This window comes from Ascidia mentula, chromosome 9, assembly GCF_947561715.1.
Source record: "Ascidia mentula chromosome 9, kaAscMent1.1, whole genome shotgun sequence".
In the NCBI taxonomy this organism is placed as follows: Eukaryota; Metazoa; Chordata; class Ascidiacea; order Phlebobranchia; family Ascidiidae; genus Ascidia; species Ascidia mentula.
Window position 1 is genome coordinate 13,810,721 of NC_138574.1, and position 24,227 is coordinate 13,834,947.

General features: G+C 38.8%; 3 protein-coding genes across 3 annotated transcripts; all 3 read left to right on the top strand.

The window, feature by feature from the left end:
- Nucleotides 1-1,508: 1,508 nt before the first annotated feature.
- Nucleotides 1,509-4,984, top strand: LOC145914038 (uncharacterized). Its single transcript, XM_083001818.1, has 10 exons — nt 1,509-1,650; nt 1,990-2,038; nt 2,212-2,377; nt 2,536-2,711; nt 2,784-2,955; nt 3,252-3,316; nt 3,501-3,687; nt 3,853-3,954; nt 4,183-4,285; nt 4,487-4,984. The coding sequence occupies exons 1-10, from the start codon at nt 1,620-1,622 to the stop codon at nt 4,657-4,659; spliced, it is 1,224 nt and encodes a 407-aa protein (XP_082857944.1). The 5' UTR covers nt 1,509-1,619; the 3' UTR covers nt 4,660-4,984.
- A 1,349-nt stretch (nt 4,985-6,333) lies between these two features.
- LOC145914037 (flavin-containing monooxygenase 5-like) lies at nt 6,334-12,191 on the top strand. The gene is made up of 13 exons (XM_083001817.1): nt 6,334-6,741; nt 6,808-6,946; nt 7,538-7,709; nt 7,919-8,002; nt 8,497-8,612; nt 8,717-8,859; nt 9,333-9,418; nt 9,902-10,028; nt 10,235-10,423; nt 10,624-10,774; nt 11,150-11,253; nt 11,325-11,423; nt 11,754-12,191. Exons 2-13 carry the CDS (start codon nt 6,832-6,834, stop codon nt 11,958-11,960), a joined length of 1,593 nt encoding a protein of 530 aa, XP_082857943.1. The 5' UTR covers nt 6,334-6,741; nt 6,808-6,831; the 3' UTR covers nt 11,961-12,191.
- A 1,225-nt stretch (nt 12,192-13,416) lies between these two features.
- LOC145913642 (uncharacterized) lies at nt 13,417-17,611 on the top strand. Its single transcript, XM_083001373.1, has 4 exons — nt 13,417-13,592; nt 14,277-14,390; nt 14,508-16,895; nt 17,261-17,611. Exons 1-4 carry the CDS (start codon nt 13,499-13,501, stop codon nt 17,500-17,502), a joined length of 2,838 nt encoding a protein of 945 aa, XP_082857499.1. The 5' UTR covers nt 13,417-13,498; the 3' UTR covers nt 17,503-17,611.
- Nucleotides 17,612-24,227: the final 6,616 nt, after the last annotated feature.

A 24,227-nucleotide genomic window follows, 5' to 3' on the forward strand; every position in this document is an offset into this window, starting at 1 on the left:
CTTCCAACAACACTCGTTCTGCCGACAAGTCATGGCAAGTTGTTGCAATACCTTGCTTGCAATTACATGGTGTCAAGTCCAGTGAGGTGCAACTTTACAGTTACTGTGTCGTCAGGACTCACTTATTCCTCAGCAGACAACATATTCGTAAGTTCATACGAATAGTTCCAACAAATTTTGATATAAAAACTCCTAAATTAGCATTGAAATTGCCTGATCATGTCAACGTTGCATTTAAATTCACAACACTGGCAGTATTTTCACATTTCAATATATTTGAATTTGGTCTAGAATTAATTTCACTTTCTCAAGCAAATAAATAAATAATAATGAATACAAAAATTACAATGACAGTTGACGAGGCAAATATAGAGGATTTCAAGTCACGGGCTTAGATACAAAGTAGTTTCCATAGGTAGGAGCACGCAGTGTAGGAGACATACGCACTTGAATGTGATTGGTTACAAATGTAATGTTTATCTGATAATCAATTCCATTTCGTTACAGCGAAGTTCAACCTAAGTAACAATAAAGTGTAAATTAAACCTGCCGATAAGTTTTACGTGTCCTTTCATCGCAATTAAAGAATAACTAAAATAATTACAACGACTCTTTCAACATATGCTGAATTGTAAAATAATGTGGACCAATGAGAGGCTTTGTCTATTTAAGAATATATTTATTACATCGCACAAGTCGTTCAGATCGAAGTTCGCATGAAAATCACCACAAGTTGTGACTTAAAAACTCAATAGCTTTCAACATTACCTAATGCCTGATTTTGTTAAACTTGCATTTGAATTCGCACATCAAGTTGTATCTTGACTTTTCAAAGTATTTGGATTTGGACTAAAAATGAAATCACTTTCTTGAAAACAAATACAGCAAAGAATAATGAATGCAAAAAATTACAACAATAGTACAAAAAAAGAAAACATGATTATTTAAGTGCTTGTGAATTGATTCTGGGAATCATTTCCCATTCTGTTGCAAGTGGCCCTGACGATTTCCACCTTATTTTAAATATATACACTATCTAAGAAACTTTCGTTTCAGGCTGTCAGTCTTGTTAAATTAGACAAATATATTTCGCTTTGTTAAAAGCATCATCAGTGTCTTAACGTAGTGTATATGAGTGTCTAAGGTTATCATTATCATTAGGCGAAAAATTAATCTTGTAAGTCGTTCAGAGCAAAGTAGAGTAATTTAAATCACGAAACGTTTGTGTTTTGCTTTCTTTAGGAAGTATTATAGCGACCTTTTAAAGAAGAAATTTCCTTTAGATTTTATCAGACGATCCTTCCCATCCAGGAATCAGAATAAATTCCACTCGAACTGATGAAATAGTCACAACGGTTCAAGCCCGAAGAGTCAACGTTCAAATATTTACTTTTACTGCTTCATCACCTTCTCCAACCATTCACATCGATTCAGGTTTCTTACATAATTTTTGTATTAACAAGTTGCCGCAATATTTCAAACCATGGAAAACAAAAAAATTGAAGGTTGTTACAAAACAAGCATTAACTCACAAACTAAACAAACTGTTTGATCTTAATCCCTCTCGTAGAATAGGTACTTGTAGATAAACTTTCACAAGAAATTTCGAATCAAAATCAATGCTGCAACCATTAGGATATAGTGGTGCAAGTAAGCCGAAATTACTGTTTCTGTAAGATTACGGTGGCTGGTGTGTCCCAAATAGTTACAAGAAATTAAATTCAGTAAATTTTTTACTTATTTTAAACATCTCGGCTAGTCGATGCAAAAGCGAAAGTTTATGTCTTCGTGAAAATTTGATCATTTCGGTTCGAATTTTCTATTATCACTGCTTGAAACTGTGATAAACTTTGTTGATGGATTCTTTCATTCAATCAAGTGCTTATACACGTATTTTGATGAAAGACTTAACTCACATGCAAATTAGAAAGTTACGCAAAAATACTTTTCAATAAATTATCTCTTTCTAATTGAGACCACTTTACGCAGACTGCAAGTTGTTTGATGGAATAGAATGCACCGACTCCGTCAAGCTAAAGTAGGTATTTATGTAAAAATTTGCTGCAAAAACACCAAGGCAAAAAATCAAATTATTTATTTGTCACAACACGGGTACAAATTTCTGTCAATTTTTCCCTACGCCAAAGTAAACACTTACAGTGTAACATTGTAACATTATTATGGGTATCAACATTCTATTTGCTTTTTTAGCGTCAGTTCTCATGGATTAAAATTACTTCTAGCAAGCGGAGAAGATATTTTGTATATTTCTAATCAAACGACCACCAACCTTAATTCTCTTCCGGAGAGTTGCAAAGCTCCAGCAAATAATCCAGTTTTTCATTTCGATCTCAACGAATGTTCTCCAACTAAAAAGGTGTCTGTTTAGATTTTCCTAATAGGTTTTGCCCACCTAGGTTATGTTCAACAAAATTGCCATAAACTTCCCCTTTTGAAACTTTCTTCTTGACAGATTTTCGTTAACACATAGCGAATCAATTATGGAAAATTGTAGAATTGATGTTTCTCTCTTAGAAAACAAGTGGCATGTTCAGATTGGTTTACAAAGTTCGCAACTTCAAGTACAACAGCCAAGCAGTAAGTAGGATGTCCTACCGTCCTTACTGGGAGATATCTTGTGACTACAACGAGTCGGAAATGTTGAACAGAAATATTAAAGTGGACGCTGGATCTGTTTTAACCAAATTAGTGTGAGTGGGTGCGTTTTGAATAACACTTTTTACAACCACGAGTTCAAGTTAACCTCAAAACTTTTTGAACAGAAAAGAAAACTTTGTCTCTTCACAAAGTTCGGTTGGTAACATTACAGTCAGTTTTGTGTTGTTTGGTGACGAGCAAATGCGAATCCCTCTTACATCAAATTCGATCGTCAGTGTTCCTGATTATATCTACGCAAAACTGGATATTTCGGCATACAAAAAAATAGATTTATTGGTTAGTAATCATTCAAGTGTTTCTTATGCCATTACACCTTGCATTTATGTCAAGGATAACGTTTCGTAAAACAAACAAAGTAAGGTAGCCAAAAACATCTATTATCTGATTAACCCGGATAAAGCTATTTGTATTCGTGCTGTCTGATATCGCGTTGTACTGTTTCTTATTATATTTATATGCAAAACTGGATATTTCGGCCTACAAAAAAATAGATTTATTGGTGAGTAATCATTCAAGTGTTTCTTGTGGGCGATGGCTGATAGCGTTTCTGTTTCTTCATTTATTCAATTTAGTTGAAAAGTTGTTGGGTCACAAGAGACGTTGGAGGAAATGAAAGATATGAACTCATCAGAGAAAGGTGATTACCCCGAGCAAATATTCAAACCATCCTTCTTCATTAGTTTGCAAACATTCGTTTGTTTCTGATTTTGTTTTGGATTTTTGTACAGACTTATTGCCGTGAATGTAGTCTATGAAGGTTACAAATTTACAAAAAAAAGCGTTCAAAAAACGTTGTTGGGGACTAATTTTCGCTGTTTTAGCTGCAAAGTTGAGCACGAAACTGAAACTGAAGACACGATTGTGGTGACGAGAAATTATCAACCGATCTACGCCACCTTCAAGTTTCGTTCATTCGTTTGGATCAACATGTCTAAAAACCAACAATCCCTGTACGCTCACTGCTACGTGCAATTATGTGACAACACCAACACCGTCTGTGCACAACCGGTAAGATAATATATTTTTCAATGAAAACCATACATTAATAATTCTGCAAGTGCAAATACCTAGTACAACCGGTAAGATATCCACATCCTGTTATTTATCGCATTGTTCATGACCACAAATATTAGCTTAGATAACAACAATGCATGTTTTGCTTTCTTCCCATAGGATTGCTCACGTGGACGCAAACGTCGATCTGTGGTTCCGGGTTTAAAGGAAGTCATATCAGTTGGACCTTTCTATGTTTCGGTTCCGGATCTGTGTGAAAAGGCGAGTTTTATCCGTGCGACAACTTTACTGGAGAGACTAAACCGTATAAGTAGTCTAGAGTCGTGCAACTCATGCAAGTTTATCATTGTATCTTGATATACAAAACTATGAAGCCATCAAGAAACCCCTTTTTCGATTTGTTTTGGGAACAGAAATATTTGGACACACAAATTGACTATTTCCGGATCCTTGATCTTACAATATTGCTTACAGTTAATGCTTGTTTAGGAAAATGGTGGTTGTACGGATTCTTGCAACGTCATAAACGGAATCATAAAATGTTCATGTTTTGAAGGTCACGTCCTTGACGAGGACAAGAAAACGTGCATAGGTAAATGTGGAGGAAACTTAAGCTAATGAAAGATAAGATTGTCGTTGCGTTAATGGGCGAATTAAGAAAATATTGTTGCGCATCTGAAGTGTTGGTTGAATATTAGATAACAACCAAATAACTTTGATTCAACGCAATAACGATGTGAATAAAGAAGAACTGCAGAAAATCATAATGCTACTTGCTCTTAATTTATTGTAGGAGTGGAGCAAGCATTTGAAAGCAAAGGATTCCAGAAAATGGAAATCCTTTACATTGCTGTTGGAGCCATCGTTATTTTACTTATTGTGGTTGTGGGGTTGATAATAATGCGTTTCAAACCACGTTCCGGTAATGGAGGGTTTACCCAGGGAGTACTTGTGCGTGGAAAGTAACTGACTGATTGCCTCCAGGTTTAGGACCTCAGCACAGCAATCGTTCACAACAGCTTATATTGAATGATTGCGAGTTAAACCTAATTGTACATACAACTAACAAATTGCTTGCTTTTCTTGGTTTGAAAGAATATTCTAGGAAGTAAAATGTTTACAAACTTTGCATATTTTGCATTTATGTTAAAAAATAGGTTGGATTGATAATCACTCCTTTGCGATGTAATTTGTGACAATAGTTGTAATCTCATCTCAGAAACGAACCCACCGTATTTGTTTGTGTATAATGTATGCTATGCCAGTTTCAAATAACAAATAAAAAAATGCAGCAACCAACTTTTACACACAAGATTTATGTTAAACTGAGGAAGTTAGAAGCAGTTATATTATGCGTATTGCATATGAAAGCTTCGGTTGCTATTGTAGTTTAACTTGGTGAGCAGGAAATCATGAACAGAATTATAATGCCCAACATGATTGCCATGCTATGTGTGATCGAGTACCACTGCGTTTAATTATAATCCCATACTTTTTTCGTTTATACAGCTTACGTAACATACACGATAAGTGTTGTTGGTTATGAATGGAAGATTTAGATCAGGCGTATTGACAATCAATATTTGCATTTTATGTCGTCAAACAAAACAACTTGAGCTTACAGAGGATATATATCAGACATATTCCTGCTCGCAAACTCTGCCCTAACGAACCATGCTATTTTTCCATTGACAATTCCGATCCCTTCAGTGTTTATGTTGTTTAGAGGAATTGTCGCGGCCGGATGATTTTGCTGGACGGGCCGGATGTGGCTGTGGGCTGTTGGTTGCTCACCCCAGATTTAAATCAACAAAAAATCGGTTACAAGGGTGTTTATTTGTGCAAGTAAGACTACTGTGACTTTGGTATAGTTTTATACACGAAATCAAACAAAAGTGAATCGGTGACAAGTGAGATCTGAGCTGAAAGCTGAGCGTGGCTCGGGCACGCAAGACAGAAAATTTACACAAAAAGAGGTAGATTGGCGCCTTAAATTTTATTGAGTATTTGTCCTCATAATTATCCAAGTGATGTTTTGTCAGTGGTTACTTCAGAAGTGAGACAGTAACACAGATTTTTGACTCTCGTTGGAATTCCTATTTGTCATCGTCTTTATTTTGTTTTGGAGTTCAATAAATGCTGTCAAGCAATGCTTCTCAGGAGCAACTAATGTTGCCGTTTCATCAGGAAAAAAGGTGATATTTTTATAAATTCATTCAGGATATCGTACCAACGCTAATGAGTTTCTCTAAGATTTGGTCTTGAACAAAAAGACGTTGTTACAAATCTTTAGCTTCACCCCATAAACAACCTTGGTTATTTATATAAAGATCAAAGATGTCCCATACCACAGTGGTAGAATGCTAAACAAATTACGTGGAAGGTCGCTACCATGACAAAATCTAAAAAACATGCATTGGTAATTATGCTGCACATTTTAATCCAGTCGTACTGTGTCATGTAGTTGTTTGTGGTTTCAAAAAGACGCGTCCTTACCATGGTAACACGATCCCTCACAGACTTACGTCAGTTTTTTCTCATGGAACCAGATAGCCATATGATTTGGCGTTGTTGCTGTAATTAGCACAACGGCGAGCTGGTACCCAACGATTACACTCATGTAAACCTTCCAGTGTCAATTGAAATTTCGAGTTGGTAAGGCAGCATTTTTGATCTCAAAATTGCAATTGTTTGAATCATAACGATGTCCCAAGTACGGAAAAACTTCTCATAATTTTGTGACGTGCATCCTAGACTTAAATCTGAGCAGGTTCAAAATTTTCCAAAAAACAAAGGGTCCACGACTACTCTGACGTCATCAAAGTGGATTGGTCAGCACCAAAAGTTGGAGAACTGCTGCTTTCGTTTGTTGACAGATTCGTTATTGGATTTCTATGTTGAAGGCACAACCTTCACGCATGAGTGGTTCACGTGATTGGCAAAAAGTTGCAATGTTTACAAATCAATGAACATGCAACAAATGTCGAAAAGCGACATCACTTTGCAGTTTTAAACCACAAAGGTTACCTTGGCATGTTTTCCTTTGAGGTGGTTGTAATGCATCTGGATTTGGTGTGGCAACAATCTTGTAATAGTTTTGGGTTTTCTTCGCAGAATGTGCTTGATATGAATTGAAGAATGTCAAAACGAATTTGTATCATTGGTGGTGGTGCAAGCGGACTGACAGCAATTAAATGCTGTCTGGACGAAGATTTGGAACCAGTATGTTTTGAAATGTCCAACGATATTGGAGGTAAACATGATGAAAAACAACAACATGATTTAAAAAATTAGTCAACCTTATTATATATATTAAATTCTCTTGTGCTGGACTGAAAGATTGCAATCAGTATAATCCAGAACAAGCAGATTTTTAATCCAAGAAAAGACTCTCACTCACAGGGGGTTTTTGGGTACACGTATTTTATTGCTTTTTTTACTACTACTACGTAATTTTTGCTGAAACTGACGATGCTTACATAAGCGAAATCGATTTTTTACAATAAAATCTGCTGACTTCAATTCAAGGCTTGTTGCTTTATTATATATGCGAACCAAAGTGATTTGCTGTCGCAGATAATAAAACAATGCCTAACCGAGGGCTACATCAGATAACTTTTACCGGATTATATTTGAGGCTGGCCAACAGAATACGGAGAAAAATAAAAATAATCTATTTGTACACCATGTTTCTTTCCTTTTTGCACCACACGTTGGTGGACTGGAATATACATTATCTTAGAAAAAGTTGCTGATTCAGCTAGGTTGCGATGCTAGGAAACCACGTTATCACAGATATTGCAATAATTGTAAATGTAATAGAAGCACATTATTTTCTTCACAGGTTTATGGAAATATGTTGAGGAAAAAACAAATCGAGCATGTGTGTACAGATCAACAATAATCAACACCAGCAAGGAGATGATGTGTTTTTCAGACTTTCCGATTCCCAAACACTTTCCCAACTTCATGCATAATACTAAAATTATTGAATACTTCCAAATGTATGCAAAAGAGTAAGTAAAGCTTTTTGAAATGTAAAAAAAAATCGTTCAAGTTAAATTTTCCATGTTTTCAAAAATATTTTTATATGATGACAAATTTCATAGACAAATTGATTTAATTTCTAGGATATATCAAACTGAATTGTACCAATACTTCACAACGCCAGTAATGTTTTCGTATTCTGTTATAACATTTCAATTACACACATGAAAAAATTTAGGTTTAGTCTTGAAAAATACATTCAACTTCAAACTAAAGTCCTGTCTTGCAAATTTGCAAAGGATTATGAAACCACTGGAAAATGGTGAGTTGGTTTTCTATGGGTGAGACGAGCCATGTACTTGAATTTGCATGATTTTATGGCTCTTTTGCATCTTCATACATGATTTTTGTCATCAACAAAAACAGTAAATGTTTAATGAAAAAATTGTATATACCATAATGCAAAAATATGTTGTTGTTTTCAACAGTGATGTTTAGTAATGAGCGCCTGACTTGATAACCTTTATGGTTTTATCGGTGCCCATGCCATTTCATTTCCTTGTATATTGTTCTTGTATCACAATGCAAAAATATGTTGTTGTTTCAGACATATGTTGCAAAACATTGTTTGAATGTCATGCCACGTATTAGCTAAGATGCTCCTTAATTTTGTGTGTGTGCAATGTTAAGTCAGGCTGCCTGACTCAGGCATGATAACCTTTATATAGACATATAACAACTCTGGTTTGTATTGCACTGTTCATAACTGACTTGATGACATCATCTTGATGACAATAATGTTCTGCTATTTTGCAGGTGTGTTAAGCATAAAAATATAGAAACTGACCATGAGTCTGAATCTACATTTGACGGTGTTATTGTTGCTGTTGGACATCATGCTCTGCCATACTTTCCTTTGGAATCTTTTCAAGGTAGTTAATGGTCTTGGAATATTTAATGTCGACCACAACAAAACAAGAAATAAAACTAATAGTACACATTTTTGTTGTGAAAAAAATGAATTTCTTTTCAACAGATTTCAAGAAATTTAAAGGTGGATACATCCACAGCCATGATTATAGAAATCATGATGGGTTTGAAAAAAAACGTGTTTTAGTGGTTGGAATCGGAAATTCTGGTGGAGACATCTCTGTTGAACTGAGCAGAGTAGCAAACCAGGTATGCAGAAATCTGTATGTTAGGGCATAGTTTTACTTTCAAGCATGATTATTTTAAGATATGCAAATCTTTAGGGCCTGACGGCACTATTGGTTGAGCTTTACTTGGCCATAGTGTTTCCACCTTGTTTTCTCCGTAAAGTTGCACCTAGTTTGGTGCCCAACGGATGCCGGTGATTGTATAGTCACCACAAAGTGGAAGTCTTTGCTTGGCCGTTTGGTCAGCAAAGTCGCCTAAAAGTCACACCAGTTGCACTGGTGAGACCTTTTTGGTTGAAACAGTGGTCATCTGTATGCATCTTGCACAATGATTATTTTATCCTAACAAGTGAGGATTAACCTAGGTCGTTGCAATATCGCCCATGACACCTAGTTGTAAGAATATATATATTTTGCCCATAGCCAAAAATCATCAGTTTTCTTAAATCAACAGAGGAAATATTAAAGTTTAACATTCAGATTTTTGTTTTCTAGGTATATTTAAGTACTCGCAGTGGTTCGTGGGTTCTAAACAGAGTGAATGACAATGGCCTTCCACTTGACATTGTGAAAGTTAACAGGTCAGTACGATACAAGTTAATTTGGCTTGTTAATTGTGGGAGATTATTATTACCGACAGATGGATTGTTGTATTGTAGGACATTCTCCGAGTGAACTGACTTGTTAACATAATGTATGCATGCACTTTTGTGGAATGGCATCCAAACTAGGAATGTTAATGCTTGTGTGGGCTCCAAAATTATACGTGTTTTCTCACTAAAATAAAGTTTGTTTTGCCATCCAAATTTTTAATGTATAAGGACTGCTTATTCACAATAGGTCAGAGCTCTTCCTCAAGATTTTGTTATGCTTGCATTATAGAGCATTGTATTGTGATTTTGTGTCTACTGTAACACTTTTTCTGGAAATTTTAATTATGTTAGCTGCAGAAAGATGGCCACTGTTTCGACCTATTAGTACATCTTGGTGTAACTATTGTAGACGATCTTGCCAGTCAAACAACCAGCCAAAATGCCTAATTTTCTACTTGTAATTTGCATTAGGTTGACCCAATTCATGTTGGACAAATTACCAGCATCTGTCACAAATGGTGTTGGTGAATGGTTGCTTAACAAAAGGTTTGATCATGAGTTATATGGACTTCGACCAAAACACAGAGTGTTTGGTCAGGTAAAATATTTTTATTGTCCACTTTAGTACTGATGTAGTTTTTGTGAACAAAATAGAACCTATCTAGTGTGTAAAAGTAAAATTTTGTGCTGAAATTGTTTTGTCTAAACATTTTACAAAAATGAAAACGTATTTATCATTCAAAGTAATATTTTTGAAGAATGATTGCCAAAATGACAAAAAGTACAATGTTTTTTGTTTAACAGCACCCCATGGTCAATGACGACATCCCAAATCGAATTTTAAGTGGAACTTTAATCATCAAAGGAAACATTCGAAACTTCACTGAAAATGGAGTTTATTTTGAGGACGGTGAATTCCAGGAAATAGATTATGTGATTTTCGCCACTGGTTACAACTTTTCCTATCCATTTCTTGATGAGTCTATTGTTAATGTAAGTCTAAATAACCTTAAAATTTTATCATTGACAAATAAATTAGGCATGTATATATAAAGGTACATTTACCAACTATTGCAATCTGCTTCCTGTTAAAACTGTTTGCCGTCAATGCATGTAACTTGATTAGTAGAAATTAGTTGTGATATGACTGTACTTAAAATTAATTTGTAAGCTTAGGATATCATGTATTGTAGGTTAAGAAGAACCAGGCTCCTTTGTACAAGTTTATGTGGCCTCCAAATGTAGAAAAGGGTACTCTCGCAATTATTGGTGGTATCCAGCCAATGGGTGCCATCAATCCCATATCAGAACTTCAGTGCCGATGGATTACAAGAGTGTTCAAAGGTTTACTTGATATTAAAGGCAATGTAACTTTGCACTCTGTTTGTAATCAACTGCTCTTGGATCCCTAATACAGTGGTTCTTAATTTCATGCACCCCTGTTAATCAATCTTTAAAGCCAAAATCACCCCTTTGGAAATTTAGTTTGTGAACTTTTTAACTCCAAGTAATGAATTTGTGCAATTGCATTTTTAACAAAATTCCCCCTGTTGCAAAACAAATTCACCTCGATTGATGACTCCTTCTCTGATTCCGTAAACTGCTTTTTGTAATTTGTTGAAAGAATTTTCATAAACCGCAAATTTGTTTTAAGAGCATTTTATCGGTTGTGATTATGTATGCCATTCATTTGTAAACCTGTTATCGGTTACATTGCAGGACTTGCAAAACTTCCAACCAAGGCAGAAATGAATGCTCACTTAATTAGAACTGCAGAAGCTATGAAAAAGAGATATTATTCAACACAACGGCATACTGTCCAAGTATTACAACACGTTTTTAATGTAAGTGCACAGTGTGGACAATTGTTTAAAAAATTAGTAATGTTTTTCAGGTGGATTATGTAAAATACATGGATGACTTAGCTGAGGAAATTGGTGTCAAGCCAAATCTTTTGAGGTTGGCGTTCACTGATCCAACTCTCGCTCTCAAGGTAAATGAAAAAGAAATAAAATTGAAGAACTTCTTGCTTTTAATAGAGCAATGGATTCCAAAACTCTACAGTTGCAACATTGGGTATAACGTCAGTAATTTTTGAGCAGTCCTTTTTTTTCACTTGATGTTTAAGTGACACTGGTTAACAGCGACAGCTATAGTGCGTATTGTTACATTTCTGATTCTTCTCGGTTGTTGATGGTTTAGAATTGTGACGTTAACAATACCATATAGTGTTAGACTGTTTAATGTCTAGGTTTTGAAGTCATTCAGTATTCACATAAAAATTTTATTCTATGTGTACTAATATTTGTTGCAATTTCTGCAGGTGATATTTGGGCCATGTACACCATACCAATTTAGACTGGAAGGCCCAGGAAAATGGTCCCAGGCTCGAAAAATGATTATGACACAGCAGGAAAGGGTTCTTCATCCACTTAAAACAAGACCTAGTGTTGCTACCAGAAAGCCTGGCAAACTAGTGCAAATTGTGTTAATTTTGGTAGTGGCTTTGATTGTGTATGTTTTAATTTGAAGAGGTATATTGTCCCTTTGTTTAATGCCAATGCTTTTTAATTTATTTAAAATATTCTTTGCAAACTTCGTATGCAAGACTCTAAATGGAAATTCTATGATGTCTGCATAAATAATGAAGCTTTTTTCTATTTTTTTTGAGCTGTAACATCTACAAGTGAATGCATTTTTATTGAATGTCTCTTTGTTGTCATGTGCAAGCATAATGTACTCTAGTGTTTCATGAACTTATTTAAATTTTTTCTTATCTAGAACCTATGCAATTTTAGTCGATATGCAATTAAAAATGCTTGTTTAATTATTTTATTGTTTTAGCAGAAATTTTACGTTTTTGTTTTAAAATTAAATTTGGTAGTGTGCCAAGTTGTATGTCAGTGTAGGTTAAAACGTTTGTAACACTTCAATTTTTGGACGGGAAAGCTTGCATCTTGCATTCTTTACATATAGCTAGTTGTTTGTCGCAAAGCTGGGGCAATTTTTTTCCGTACTCGTATTTGTGCCATTGAAAAGAACTATCTTGACACCGAGTGGACGTACGGACCAGGCTAGACGCCTTATATTTCCAGCAAGATGTATCAGCTTTTCAAAAGCTGCAACCAGATGGGAGAGTGTACAAGCCTGTTGGTTTGATAAGGTTACAGTGAAATGTGTACTGAAAGGAGGCTATTGGTAGTCAGTAGTAAGTTTACGAAGCAAAGTATAATATGGCCTTCTTTGGTTCTGTATTTTTCTCCTGGTATTGTCTTTTGCCTGTTTGCTTGTTAAAATGTAATGCCATGTTTGTTTAAATAGCACCTGTTGTGAATTGGCAAATTGCTTCCCCCGGGGTCGTTCTTTCTAGTTCTGATTGAGCAGACTTTACAGACCCCAGTCAATGTATGACGAAACGCTTGGGTAATCTGAACTAGGCAAGTTCCTCTTTTGGTGGTTTAGGGGCATTTGAAACCCATTCGCATTTGACGGTCGTAAAAAGAGTTTTTTTGTCCGTAGGTTTTGCGTTCAGGTTGGTCTAGTCAGTCTTCTAATGTCAAGGGAGTTAACATACATAGCCAAGCCAACGTTTGGTAAAAAGTACCTGAGAAATAAATAATATTCTGCCTTTGTTTAGTGCAAACAACGTTTGATTGCATCATAATGTGCTTGTTTTTAGGAAGCTGTGACGTATCAATTACGCACAACAAAGAATTTGTCAGGTGACTGTGCCTTTGGTGTGATAGTCTGCATACAGAATGGTGAAATACCACCCACCTTTACTGGCAATACTTAGTTTGCATGTCGTAGTGAAAATTGATGTTACCTTTACGCCAGTAGGCAATGACATACCGGATGTATTTTTGTAGATTTGCCGACAGAGCAGATTTTGGAAAGAAATAATAGGCCCATGCCCAGCTCGGTTACCGTGTGCCGATTAGTTTACAGTAAATAATATAATGTAACACTGCTGCATTTACAGAATTTGTATTCGGCAATTTTAAGTGAATGTCGAGTTTATATATGTAGTTTTCCAAATAAGTTTTCTTCATACACAATCTCTTGACGATGGATGAGAATAGCCTTAAGCTTGCTTTGCTGGCCACTGGCACCAAACGTAAAGAAATGGACGCAAACAGCAGTGTTGATATAGTGCCAACATGTAAGTACTGTTGTCCTCAACCATTATTTTATTATTTACCTAAATTACAAGCTGTAGCCTATATATAGTAATACGCAACACAACATTATTTGTAATACTGTCATTAAATTCTCGATAACCCGTATAACGAGGCAAAATAGGTATTGCATTTTAAAACCAAACAAGAAGTAGGGTGTTCAATCAATTACAGAGAGAGTTTTTTGGCAAATTAATTAGTCATGGACATAGCGCTTATGCATGGTATGCCTCCACCGTTTTATTGTTCCATGGTTCGCAAACAAGCACCAAATAGTCCAAAAATTGTCATAAAACTATTACAAATTTAAGTATAAAGTATGTTTGTGTGTATGAACTGGCTGCAGGGAATTTCGTTTGTTGAAAGGAAACATAAAATAGTCCATGTATACGTTTCACAATATATTTTTGGTGCGTACACAAAAACAATCACTTGCTTGTCAAATTAATGCTTCAAATCAATATGAAGGGGAGTACTTAAGTGCCACTATGTATAGTTTGTCGAAAATGCTAAAATCCGTAGCATTATTAGTTCTTTGATAATACGGCTATTAAAAACATTGGAAAAATCCACGTGATCTCTTTCACGGTTAATAATTAACTTGTAAATCCAAGCAGCAGCGGCGAGACATAGCTTTAGAACTTAATGACTGCTTGACTGTTATGTAGGTCCAGCAAAGAAACTTCGTGGTACATCAGATCTAACTCAAGTAATTAACAATGCGGAAGCCAAAATTGAAAATTCCATTGTTGGAGTGGGGACGATAAATATAACACATAACGGTAAGTATCTACGAGAATTGACAGCAAAAAAGTAGCTATATGAGGTTTAATGTGGATCAACAACTTGCTCATTTGTAACTCATAGTCATCTACAACTTTATTGTGTTATACTTACAGCAAAGATGGAGAGAAGTGGTCCGCCAAGGTCAGTGGACAATGTCACACAGTCAACCCCAAACTTTATGCAAACCTCCAAATACCACGAAGCTGAAAATCTTGTTCAAAAATCGCCGATTGTCATTCTGCACGTTCATGGCTTCCCAGGCACTGGCAAGTCAGAAATCGTACGACGACTCGCTATCCACTTTCCATACAAAGATGCAGACGTCTGTGTCAAGTGGCACATTGAATGCAATGACCAAAGCCACGCTGTGGACCAAGAGTTAGCTGGAATACTAAAACATCTGAAAGAGAGTAATTTTGACGTACAGGGTACCCAAGGTGTTCGTGACGAACTTGAAAAGGGCAAGACAAATCCCTTTGTGAGTTGTTTAAGGACTTTAAATGTCCCTGTGTTGATTATTATCGAGGATCCAAAACGCAGTGACTACAGAGTTTTACGAGACTTCTTGACTAAAGTTAATGGTTTGAAATCAGGTTCCGGTGAATGTTTTCACGTCTACGTAACGTCGCGGAAAAACGCGGTTTCGGCGCCTGGCAACGACTTACGTGCAGGCCTGGAACGTTACACCCCCCTTCATGTAGAAGGATTCACTCAAGACGAAGGATTAAAGTTATTGTTTGGCTCGGAAGTCGCTTCAGAAGCGGAAAGGAAAGCCGCTCTTCGCATTATCGAAGTCCAAGCCGGCACTCCGCTAGGTTTAACTACAGTGAAAACCTATTGTGAGAAGTCGCTAATTTCCTACGAAGAATATTTGGAAGTATCACAGAACGATAAAATGGAAATCGAAATGCAGCAGAAGGAGACAGGACAGCTAAGGGAAGAATACGGCAACCACTTTGAACACCTTTTCCGTTCCATAGTGCGGCTGCTGAAGCCGAAAAAAGACGAAGATAGGTTTTATCACGAAATTTGGGAAGTAATGTCTGCCCTTAGCTTTTTGCACCACGGTCAAGTGCCGAGGCAACTTGTTGGGAAAATAACGCAAAACATTCATGGAACAACTGACGATATTGTTTCAACTTCGCATCAAAACCTCACTACTTCGGGCAGCGTGATTTCGTTCTTGAAGGACCGCAGTCTATGCAGAATGGATGGCAAAGGTTACAGGGGCGTCACTCTTTCTTTTCACGAGGTTATATTTCGTGCTGTGAGAGTATTGTTAAAGGCGGACAGCGGTCATGAGGTTTACGTGCGACATTTGCAACGTGCTCTATTCGCACTAAGCTCCGTCGTCCACAAAGACCTTCGCAAGACGGAAGACAACGTTTATATGAACAAGATTGCGCCGCAGATTGAGACTGCCGTAAACCGCGCCCAAGAAAACTTCACGTTTGAAAATTTCGGCGAAGTCACCGAAGAAAACTTTCAATTGTGGATGTGTCTTTGTCACCTCGGAGAGGTAATTGGCATTGTTAAAAGTCTTGGTGTTCTATCTCTGAAGGAATACGCCGAGTCTTGCCTTGAATTTTCCGCCAAGGTTGTTTTGAAAACGGTCGAGGTATTGACAGGGTCAGAACTTCGCCCTTCCATGTTACAACTTGGCGAAAATTTGGACAAAACCGCAGCTGATATCACAGAAAAGTGTGTAGAAGCGGGGACGCGGTTGTTTACTTTGCTTCCGGAAGATTCCCTGGACCGTTATATGTCCGTGGTATTGCAGATGAAAACCAAAGAATTAACTTTTTTGGAAAAGCGCGCAAACGATAAAACCGCGATTTTGTCAGCAAAACTTGCAACAGAGAAAGCCGTTGGCCTGACATACAAAAGTATGGAAAATCTACGCAGTTGCAGGGAACTCTTTCTTAGCAGACAAGAACACTGCTCTGTATTTTTCTCTGAGCGCTTGGCGTCTATTTTGCACACTTGGGGGCGTTGTCTGCTGTATTACAACATTCCGATAGACAACCGTATGCGCCAGAAGTACATGTGGTTCTCCAAACTCTCTAACAAGATATCAACGCAATGTCACAGACTCACTGGTGTCCACATATTGTTTGAAAATCTTACCAGCATCAGTTTAAACCCAATTATGCTGAAAGGGTTGAGTTCACGCACTGTAGAAGAAAAAAAAGCGACCCTTTCTGAGGCGCATACGTCTCTTGCAAGCTTACTAAGATGCAATTACGAAGGTGTTACATTTTACGAACATGGGCATATCAAGGAAGTGGACGGAACGGTCTACACAAAAATGATCCTCTACCGTTTCCTTATCAGAGTCAATGCAAAATATCTGGCCCTTCCAGAACTCACGGAACGGGAAGATTTCGTCGCAAGCGCAGACCAGGATTATGAGAGCTTGTACGATTTATCCAGAGACAACATTACCTGGATCATGGCTCCGAAATGTTTGGTTTATTGTGGAAAATATCAAGCCAGCAAAGGTGGGTGTATAGACTACATCCTTTTTTTTGTCAAAACCGTATACCAAGAAACTAAATATTGTATGAAACTTGCACAAAAGCTATTGAACCCTTCTGTAAACCTACGGTCTATAACTTTTATTTAATCCACTTCTGTCCTCGCTGAATGGCAGACGAAACGTTGTAAAAACAAATTAAGTTAATTTTATGCCAGAAGAGCAGTATATTTAGAATTGCAACATGCCTGGCTGCAACAGCAGTGTTTCACACTTCTGTTCTATGTAAAAAATATTTGCCAACCCCCTTGTTTCATTGAAATGCATGTTCCATATTATAAAACTGAAATCATTGGATTTATACAAATATACATCACTCTTTTTGTCAAGGCAACTACAAGCTTGCAGTAAAGTGCTTTTGCGAGGCGATAGAGGCTGGCATCAAGCAGTCGAACAACCTGTTCGCTTGGGCTTGTTACAACTTGGCGCGTGCAGTTGTGAGTGGACAAATCGAAGAGAAAAAACTCTACGCTCTCGAAAAATGCCGGGAAGCCCTCAAAAAAGAAGATGACACCGACAGAGATCTGGTGGAAAAAATTATTGATTACAAAAACCAATTGATGGAGATGTGATGCAATGACCTGAAATTGTAATTATCTTTTGGTTGGACTCTTTGGTCAGATGTTTTCCTATTTTTGCGAGTGGGTGAAATTCGCAAACATTGTGTAACTGCTGTATGCAAATGTATTTACTGTATTTTCACTGTATTTGTTTCATTTTTCATTGCACAATACTCACAATTTTTATTTTTAAATGCTTCCTTTTCGTAGATGGAGGCTTTGCCATTTACCCTTCGTTAGCGAACTGTTGTACAGACCGCCTTCGGTTCAGCTTTTTGTGGTTTAGCACGACGTGAATGGTTTATGCAGCAGAATAAATGCATCAGTTTACCAGTGTGGTATAAAGGATATTTTACCCTAAACAGTACGGCACAACAACCATGCCGTTACTGCATGTTGTGTTAGGAATTTGCGAAAACCACACGCCATCGTTTTAAAATGTACAACACGTTGAAACAAAAAACAAACAAAAAAAAATGTTTTTAGAAGAACACTTCAAAATAATAAACGTAAATCAACGCAGTAGTAAACAGTAAAACATATACACAGTAAAGGTTATCATTGAACAACTGAAATCAGCTGATCCATTGATCGCCAATGACGTCACAAACTCATTTGTTGTCACAATCGCAGTATCTTGGTTACTACTTACAGCAGCCTGGGACTGTTTACTTTACCTTCTGTGTACTGATTACAGTAAGCAGCATGAATACTTTGCGGATGCAAAATATCTCTTTCGTGGCTTTCGCGTGCCTGCTCTTTGGTGCAGCGCACGCCCCCAATCTCTGTCGACCCGGAACAAAGTGTTTCGGAGACTCAGAGGCCAATCAGGCTTGGGAAATTCCCAAAATCTTTCGAGGCGAAGGCTTAGGCGCCTGTGGAGGCATAGAACGGCATGTACTCGACCCGGTGCTGTTGGACGACCAATCTCTGAATGATAAAATGCATTCTTGTGGCGATGTGGATGGAATACAGAGCTTTCCCCTTGGTTGTGTTCATACGAGTGGTCGGAAGTCTATGGCAGTGGCTCTGAAGTACAGTGTAGAGTTTGAAGACTTCTTTGAAGACTTCTACTTCTTCAACTGCAATGGAAAGATTGTCAGCTATTCCCAACTGGTTATAAAATCGCAATCTTTTCTGGAAAAGGACTTTGGTATTGGAATCAACGTGTCTAAAGTGCCACTGAAGCCTTCACACCAAAAAATTCCAGACATTGGCTTCCACAACAAACGTAACGATGAATCTGATAAGTTTTTGGAAGACAGTTTTGATACTTTCAGTGTGGAAGCCATGGAAACTGGTTTCAAACGCGGGAACCGAGAGGTTTTTGGTTCTGATATTGACGACTATCTGGTGTACGATGAAGATTTGCGTGAAAAAATCCAGACAGGACATTGGGTGGTCATGGATGACTGCACCCTGGCTCTCTGTATTCTTTTACTCGTCAATATCGTTGTCTATCTCAACGTAGAGCATAGATGCAAGGTATCTATTATACTGTTTTATTGACAAATATAATACAAAGTAGGCTTTACTGCTTGTTTTTATGAGTTAATGAACTATTTCTTTGATGTATGTATGGCTTTATGCTGGAGTCGGTCACAGATTTCAGAAATTTACTTATGAAGCAGGAATAGTTAACTTTTTCATGCATTAGGAAACCATGTTTGCAGTAATGTGGGTAGCATAAGACACATAACATGTCATATCCACGGGTGCAGTGCAGTCGTTACGCCGCACACGTGACTAGAAGTTCATTGGGCAATGAATATGTATACACGAGGGGCTTTAATAATATGGTTGCCTTAAAACTAAAATGGATTTCAATTGCTCCAAGCAACCTATGGTTATGTGGGTCGGAGGACCATAAAAACGCCCCGCACCGGCACATCTCCAAGCATGGGCCTTGACCTTCCAAGCACACGTGTTTACGTTATTTCAACGCCAAACCTTGTATTTTTGTAGGTTCCCTTTCCAATCCAACTCTCTCCGGGATTTCAAAAATGGATGAGGGCAACTTACAAAACCTTGCGTTTCGCGTGCTCAGATTCAAACACGGCCAAGCTCCATTTCCATTTTCTTTTCAATTACGCCCTAAGGTATTACCATTAAATTCAAATAACCTATGTTAGAAACTCGCATACAACCAGTATTTATTTGTTTACAGTTTGGTTTATAGGAAAGTGGTAGGAACCTTCGATTCTTACGATGTAGAAGAGCTTCTACGTTCAATGTATGACAAGTTGCTCGGAAGTGACGCCACTGCTTGGGTTTACGAAAGTGACGATTTGGTCAACGTGATGACGTCAATCCAAACGTCCATGTTTGCACCCCAGAAATTAATGAAAAGCAAACGTCGCCAACGTCGAAAGCCTCAGAAAAAAATTAAGCCTAGTATTGCTCCCCCCAGCAGCGTGACGTCATCAGATGACGATGAAAACCCGGCCGAACAAACTTTCGTCATGCACAGAGGGGACGATCCCAGCTTCAGGCCAACATTTTGTAGCAGTAACAGGGTGTATGAGAGTAGCTTATCCACGCACAGCAGTAGTAGGCGTCAGTCTGCTCATAACTATACTTTGTTGGACCTTGAACCCTCACCTCGACCTTCTTCCAGGGGTTCAGCTTTGGGTGACGATGCGTTAACAGACTCCATGTCGGACTGGAGTATTGAATTTGTGACTGATTCTGAGAGTTCGGATGACGATCAGCCCCCAGCTGTTAGTTGGCGACTGGGGAGAATTGGTAACGACGGAGAGTCACAACCGAGGCAGGAGTGTTACACCGACCGCTCTTCGTCGCCCTCATTCATCGTTTTATCGCATTCCGAAACGTCGTCAGATGGCAGTGTTGCACACACGACAGTCTTCCCCCAACCAGACTCAAAACATTTAAATATTTTTATGCATTCAGCCGCCAATGCTGAAAGCGCAAAGGAAACCTGTTCCGATGGGTCACAACCAATACAGGAGTGCTGCACCGACCGCTCTTCGTCGCCCTCATTCATAGTTTTATCGCATTCCGAAACGTCGTCAGATGGCAGTGCTGAGAGCTTGAGGGGAAGTTGCTCACACGGGCCACAAATGAGCAGAAATATCAACCCAGAGTGCGGTATAACATTGAACAATATACCAGAAATCTCCGGTTCTAAACATTTGAACATATTTCTGCCCTCCGCTGCAACAGCAGGCGATATGTCGGAATCTTCGTCATCTATATTAAGTGAGATCGATGAGTTTCCGGCAGGTGGCAGCAGTGCGCAACAAATCAAACCCGCGGAAAAAAAGCTCAACATATTTCTGCCCTCAACAAATCGATGGAACTCTTCAGAAATGGACACGTCATCCGTGGAAAGTGACGAATCAACAGACGGGAGTGGGGCAGAACAAAGACATACAAGTTCTGGGTATAGAAACTGTGACGTTTTCCAACCCTCGTGTGGCGCAAACATCTCCCTGGAAGCTAACAATTTTTCCAATGAGGTGCCTTGGTCGAACGGGGATGATAATTTCAATGCTTGGGTGGGTAAAGCACAGTACGACATAGCAGAGCAGAAGGCAACGGACGCAGTGTTCGACTACAATGAATATTATATGCAAAACTACTCGGACAATGAATGCGCGGGTCAGGTTAGCGACAATTGTCCGCTTGTACGTCACGACGTCGAACGCCCCGACCGTAATTTTACCCCTCCGAGGTGGGGGGAACCCTCCCAAGAAGATTTCATCCCTGGTTTCCCATTGGACGATCCATCGTCATGGCAACCACGCAAAAATGTAATAGATCAAGTCTCGGACAATTCCTTATCGTACATGCATGCACCTCGAGATAACAGAGGGAAATTAGAAGGAAATTTCCAACAGCTCCTTGACACATTCAAGCTTCACAGGGAAGAGAATGACGAGCTGAGAATTCAAATCGCTTGCTGCTCTTTGCTTGTTGAAACGTACGAGCAAGTGGTTGATTTGCTCCAAGAACAAAACCGCCAGATGGCGCAAGAACTGACTCGACGGGATGAAATAATTCGGAGGGAAAAACAAGAGGCTGAAGCCAAAAACTTGGATGAATTAGAGGAGGTTGAACTCGAAAAACTGTGTGAATTGACACAGAAACGAGACGAGCTAAGGTTACGCGAACTGAGGTTGGAAAACAATCGGTAGCGCCCACCTTTCGGCAAGACAATGCGCTTTGTATAGCGCGAAAATATCTCGTCTCGGGCACTTTTGCAAATTAGAAATTAAAGCGAAAAAACATAATTCGCTTGATTACCAAAACGTTACAAAATTACACGTAAATTAGCGAAATAGTAAACAGTGAAACACATACACAATGAAGATTACCATTAAACTTCACTGAAATCAGCTGATCCATTGATCGCCAATGACGTCACAAAACCGTTTGTTGTCACAATCGCAGTATCTTGGTTACTACTTACAGCAGCCTGGGACTGTTTGCTTTACCTTCTGTGTACTGATTACAGTAAGCAGCATGAATACTTTGCGGATGCAAAATATCTCTTTCGTGGCTTTCGCGTGCCTGCTCTTTGGTGCAGCGCACGCCCCCAGTCTCTGTCGACCCGGAACAAAGTGTTTCGGCGACTCAGAAGCCAATCAGGCTTGGGAAATTCCCAAAATCTTTCGAGGCGAAGGCTTGGGCGCCTGTGGAGGCATAGAACGGCATGTACTCGACCCGGTGCTGTTGGACGACCAATCTCTGAATGATAAAATGCATTCTTGTGGCGATGTGGATGGAATGCAGAGCTTTCCCCTTGGTTGTGTTCATACGAGTGGTCGGAATGCTATGGCAGTGGCTCTGAAGTACAGTGTAGAGTTTGAAGACTTCTTTGAAGACTTCTACTTCTTCAACTGCAATGGAAAGATTGTCAGCTATTCCCAACTGGTTATAAAATCGCAATCTTTTCTGGAAAAGGACTTCGGTATTGGAATCAACTTGTCTAAAGTGCCACTGAAGCCTTCACACCAAAAAATTCCAGACATTGGCCTTCGCAACAAACGTAACGATGAATCTGATCAGTTTTTGGAAGACACTTTTGATACTTTGGGTGTGGAAGCCATGGAAACTGGATTTAAACGCGGGAACCGAGAGGTTTTTGGTTCTGATATTGACGACTATCTGGTGTACGATGAAGAATTGAGTGAACAAATTCAGACAGGGCATAGGGTGGTCATGGATGACTGCACCCTGGCTCTCTGTATTCTTTTATTCGTCAATATCGTTGTCTATCTCAACGTAAAGCATGGATGCAAGGTATATATCACACATTTTTATGAATAAATATAATACAAAGTAGGCTTTACCGCTTGTTTTTATGAGTTAATGAACTATTTCTTTGATGTATGTATGGCTTTATGCTGGAGTCCGTCACAGATTTAAGAAATTTACTTATGAAGCAGGAATAGTAATCTTGTGTTTCATGCATTACGAAAACATGTTTGCAGTAATGTGGTTAGCATAAGACACATAACATGTCATATCCACGGGTGCAGTGCAGTCGTTACGCCGCACACGTGGCTAGAAGTTCATTGGGCAATGAATATTTATACACGAGGGGCTTTAATAACATGGTTGCCTTAAAGCTAAAATGGATTTCAATTGCTCCGAGCAACCCATGGTTATGTGGGTCGGAGGACCATAAAAAGGCCCCGCACCGGCACATAACCACAAGCATGGGCCTTGACCTTCCAAGCACACGTGTTTACGTTAATTTAACGCCAAACCTTGTATTTTTGTAGGTTCCCTTTCCAATCCAACTCTCTCCGGGATTTCAAAAATGGATGAGGGCAACTTACAAAACCTTGCGTTTCGCGTGCTCAGATTCAAACACGGCCAAGCTCCATTTCCATTTCCTTTTCAATTACGCCCTAAGGTATCACCATAAAATTCAAATAACCTATGTCAGAAACTCGCATACAACCAGTATTTATTTGTTTACAGTATGGTTTATAGGAAAGTGGTAGGAACCTTTGATTCTTACGATGTAGAAGAGCTTCTACGCTCAGTGTATGACAAGTTCCTCGGTAGTGACGTCACCGCTTGGGTTTACGAAAGTGACGATTTGGTCAACGTGGTGACGTCAATCCAAACGTCCATGTTTGCACCCCAGAAATTCATGAAAAGCAAACGTCGCCAACGTCGCCAACGTCGCCAACGTCGAAAGCCTCAGAAAAAAATTAAGCCTAGTATTGCTCCCCCCAGCAGCGTGACGTCATCAGATGACGATGAAAACCCGACCGAACAAACTTTCGTCATGCACAGAGGGGACGATCCCAGCTTCAGGCCAACATTTTGTAGCAGTAAGAGGGTGTATGAGAGTAGCTTATCCACGCACAGCAGTAGTAGGCGTCAGTCTGCTCATAACTATACTTTGTTGGACCTTAAACCTTCACCTCGATCTTCATCCAGGGGTTCGGCTTTGGGTGACGATGCGTTGACAGACTCCATGTCGGACTGGAGTATTGAATTTGTGACTGATTCTGAGAGTTCGGATGACGATCAGCCCCCAGCTGTTAGTGGGCGACTGGGGAGAATCGATAACGACGGAGAGTCACAACCGAGGCAGGAGTGTTGCACCGACCGCTCTTCGTCGCCCTCATTCATCGTTTTATCGCATTCCGAAACGTCGTCAGATGGCAGTGTTGCACACACGACAGTCTTCCCCCAACCAGACTCAAAACATTTAAATATTTTTATGCATTCAGCCGCCAATGCTGAAAGCG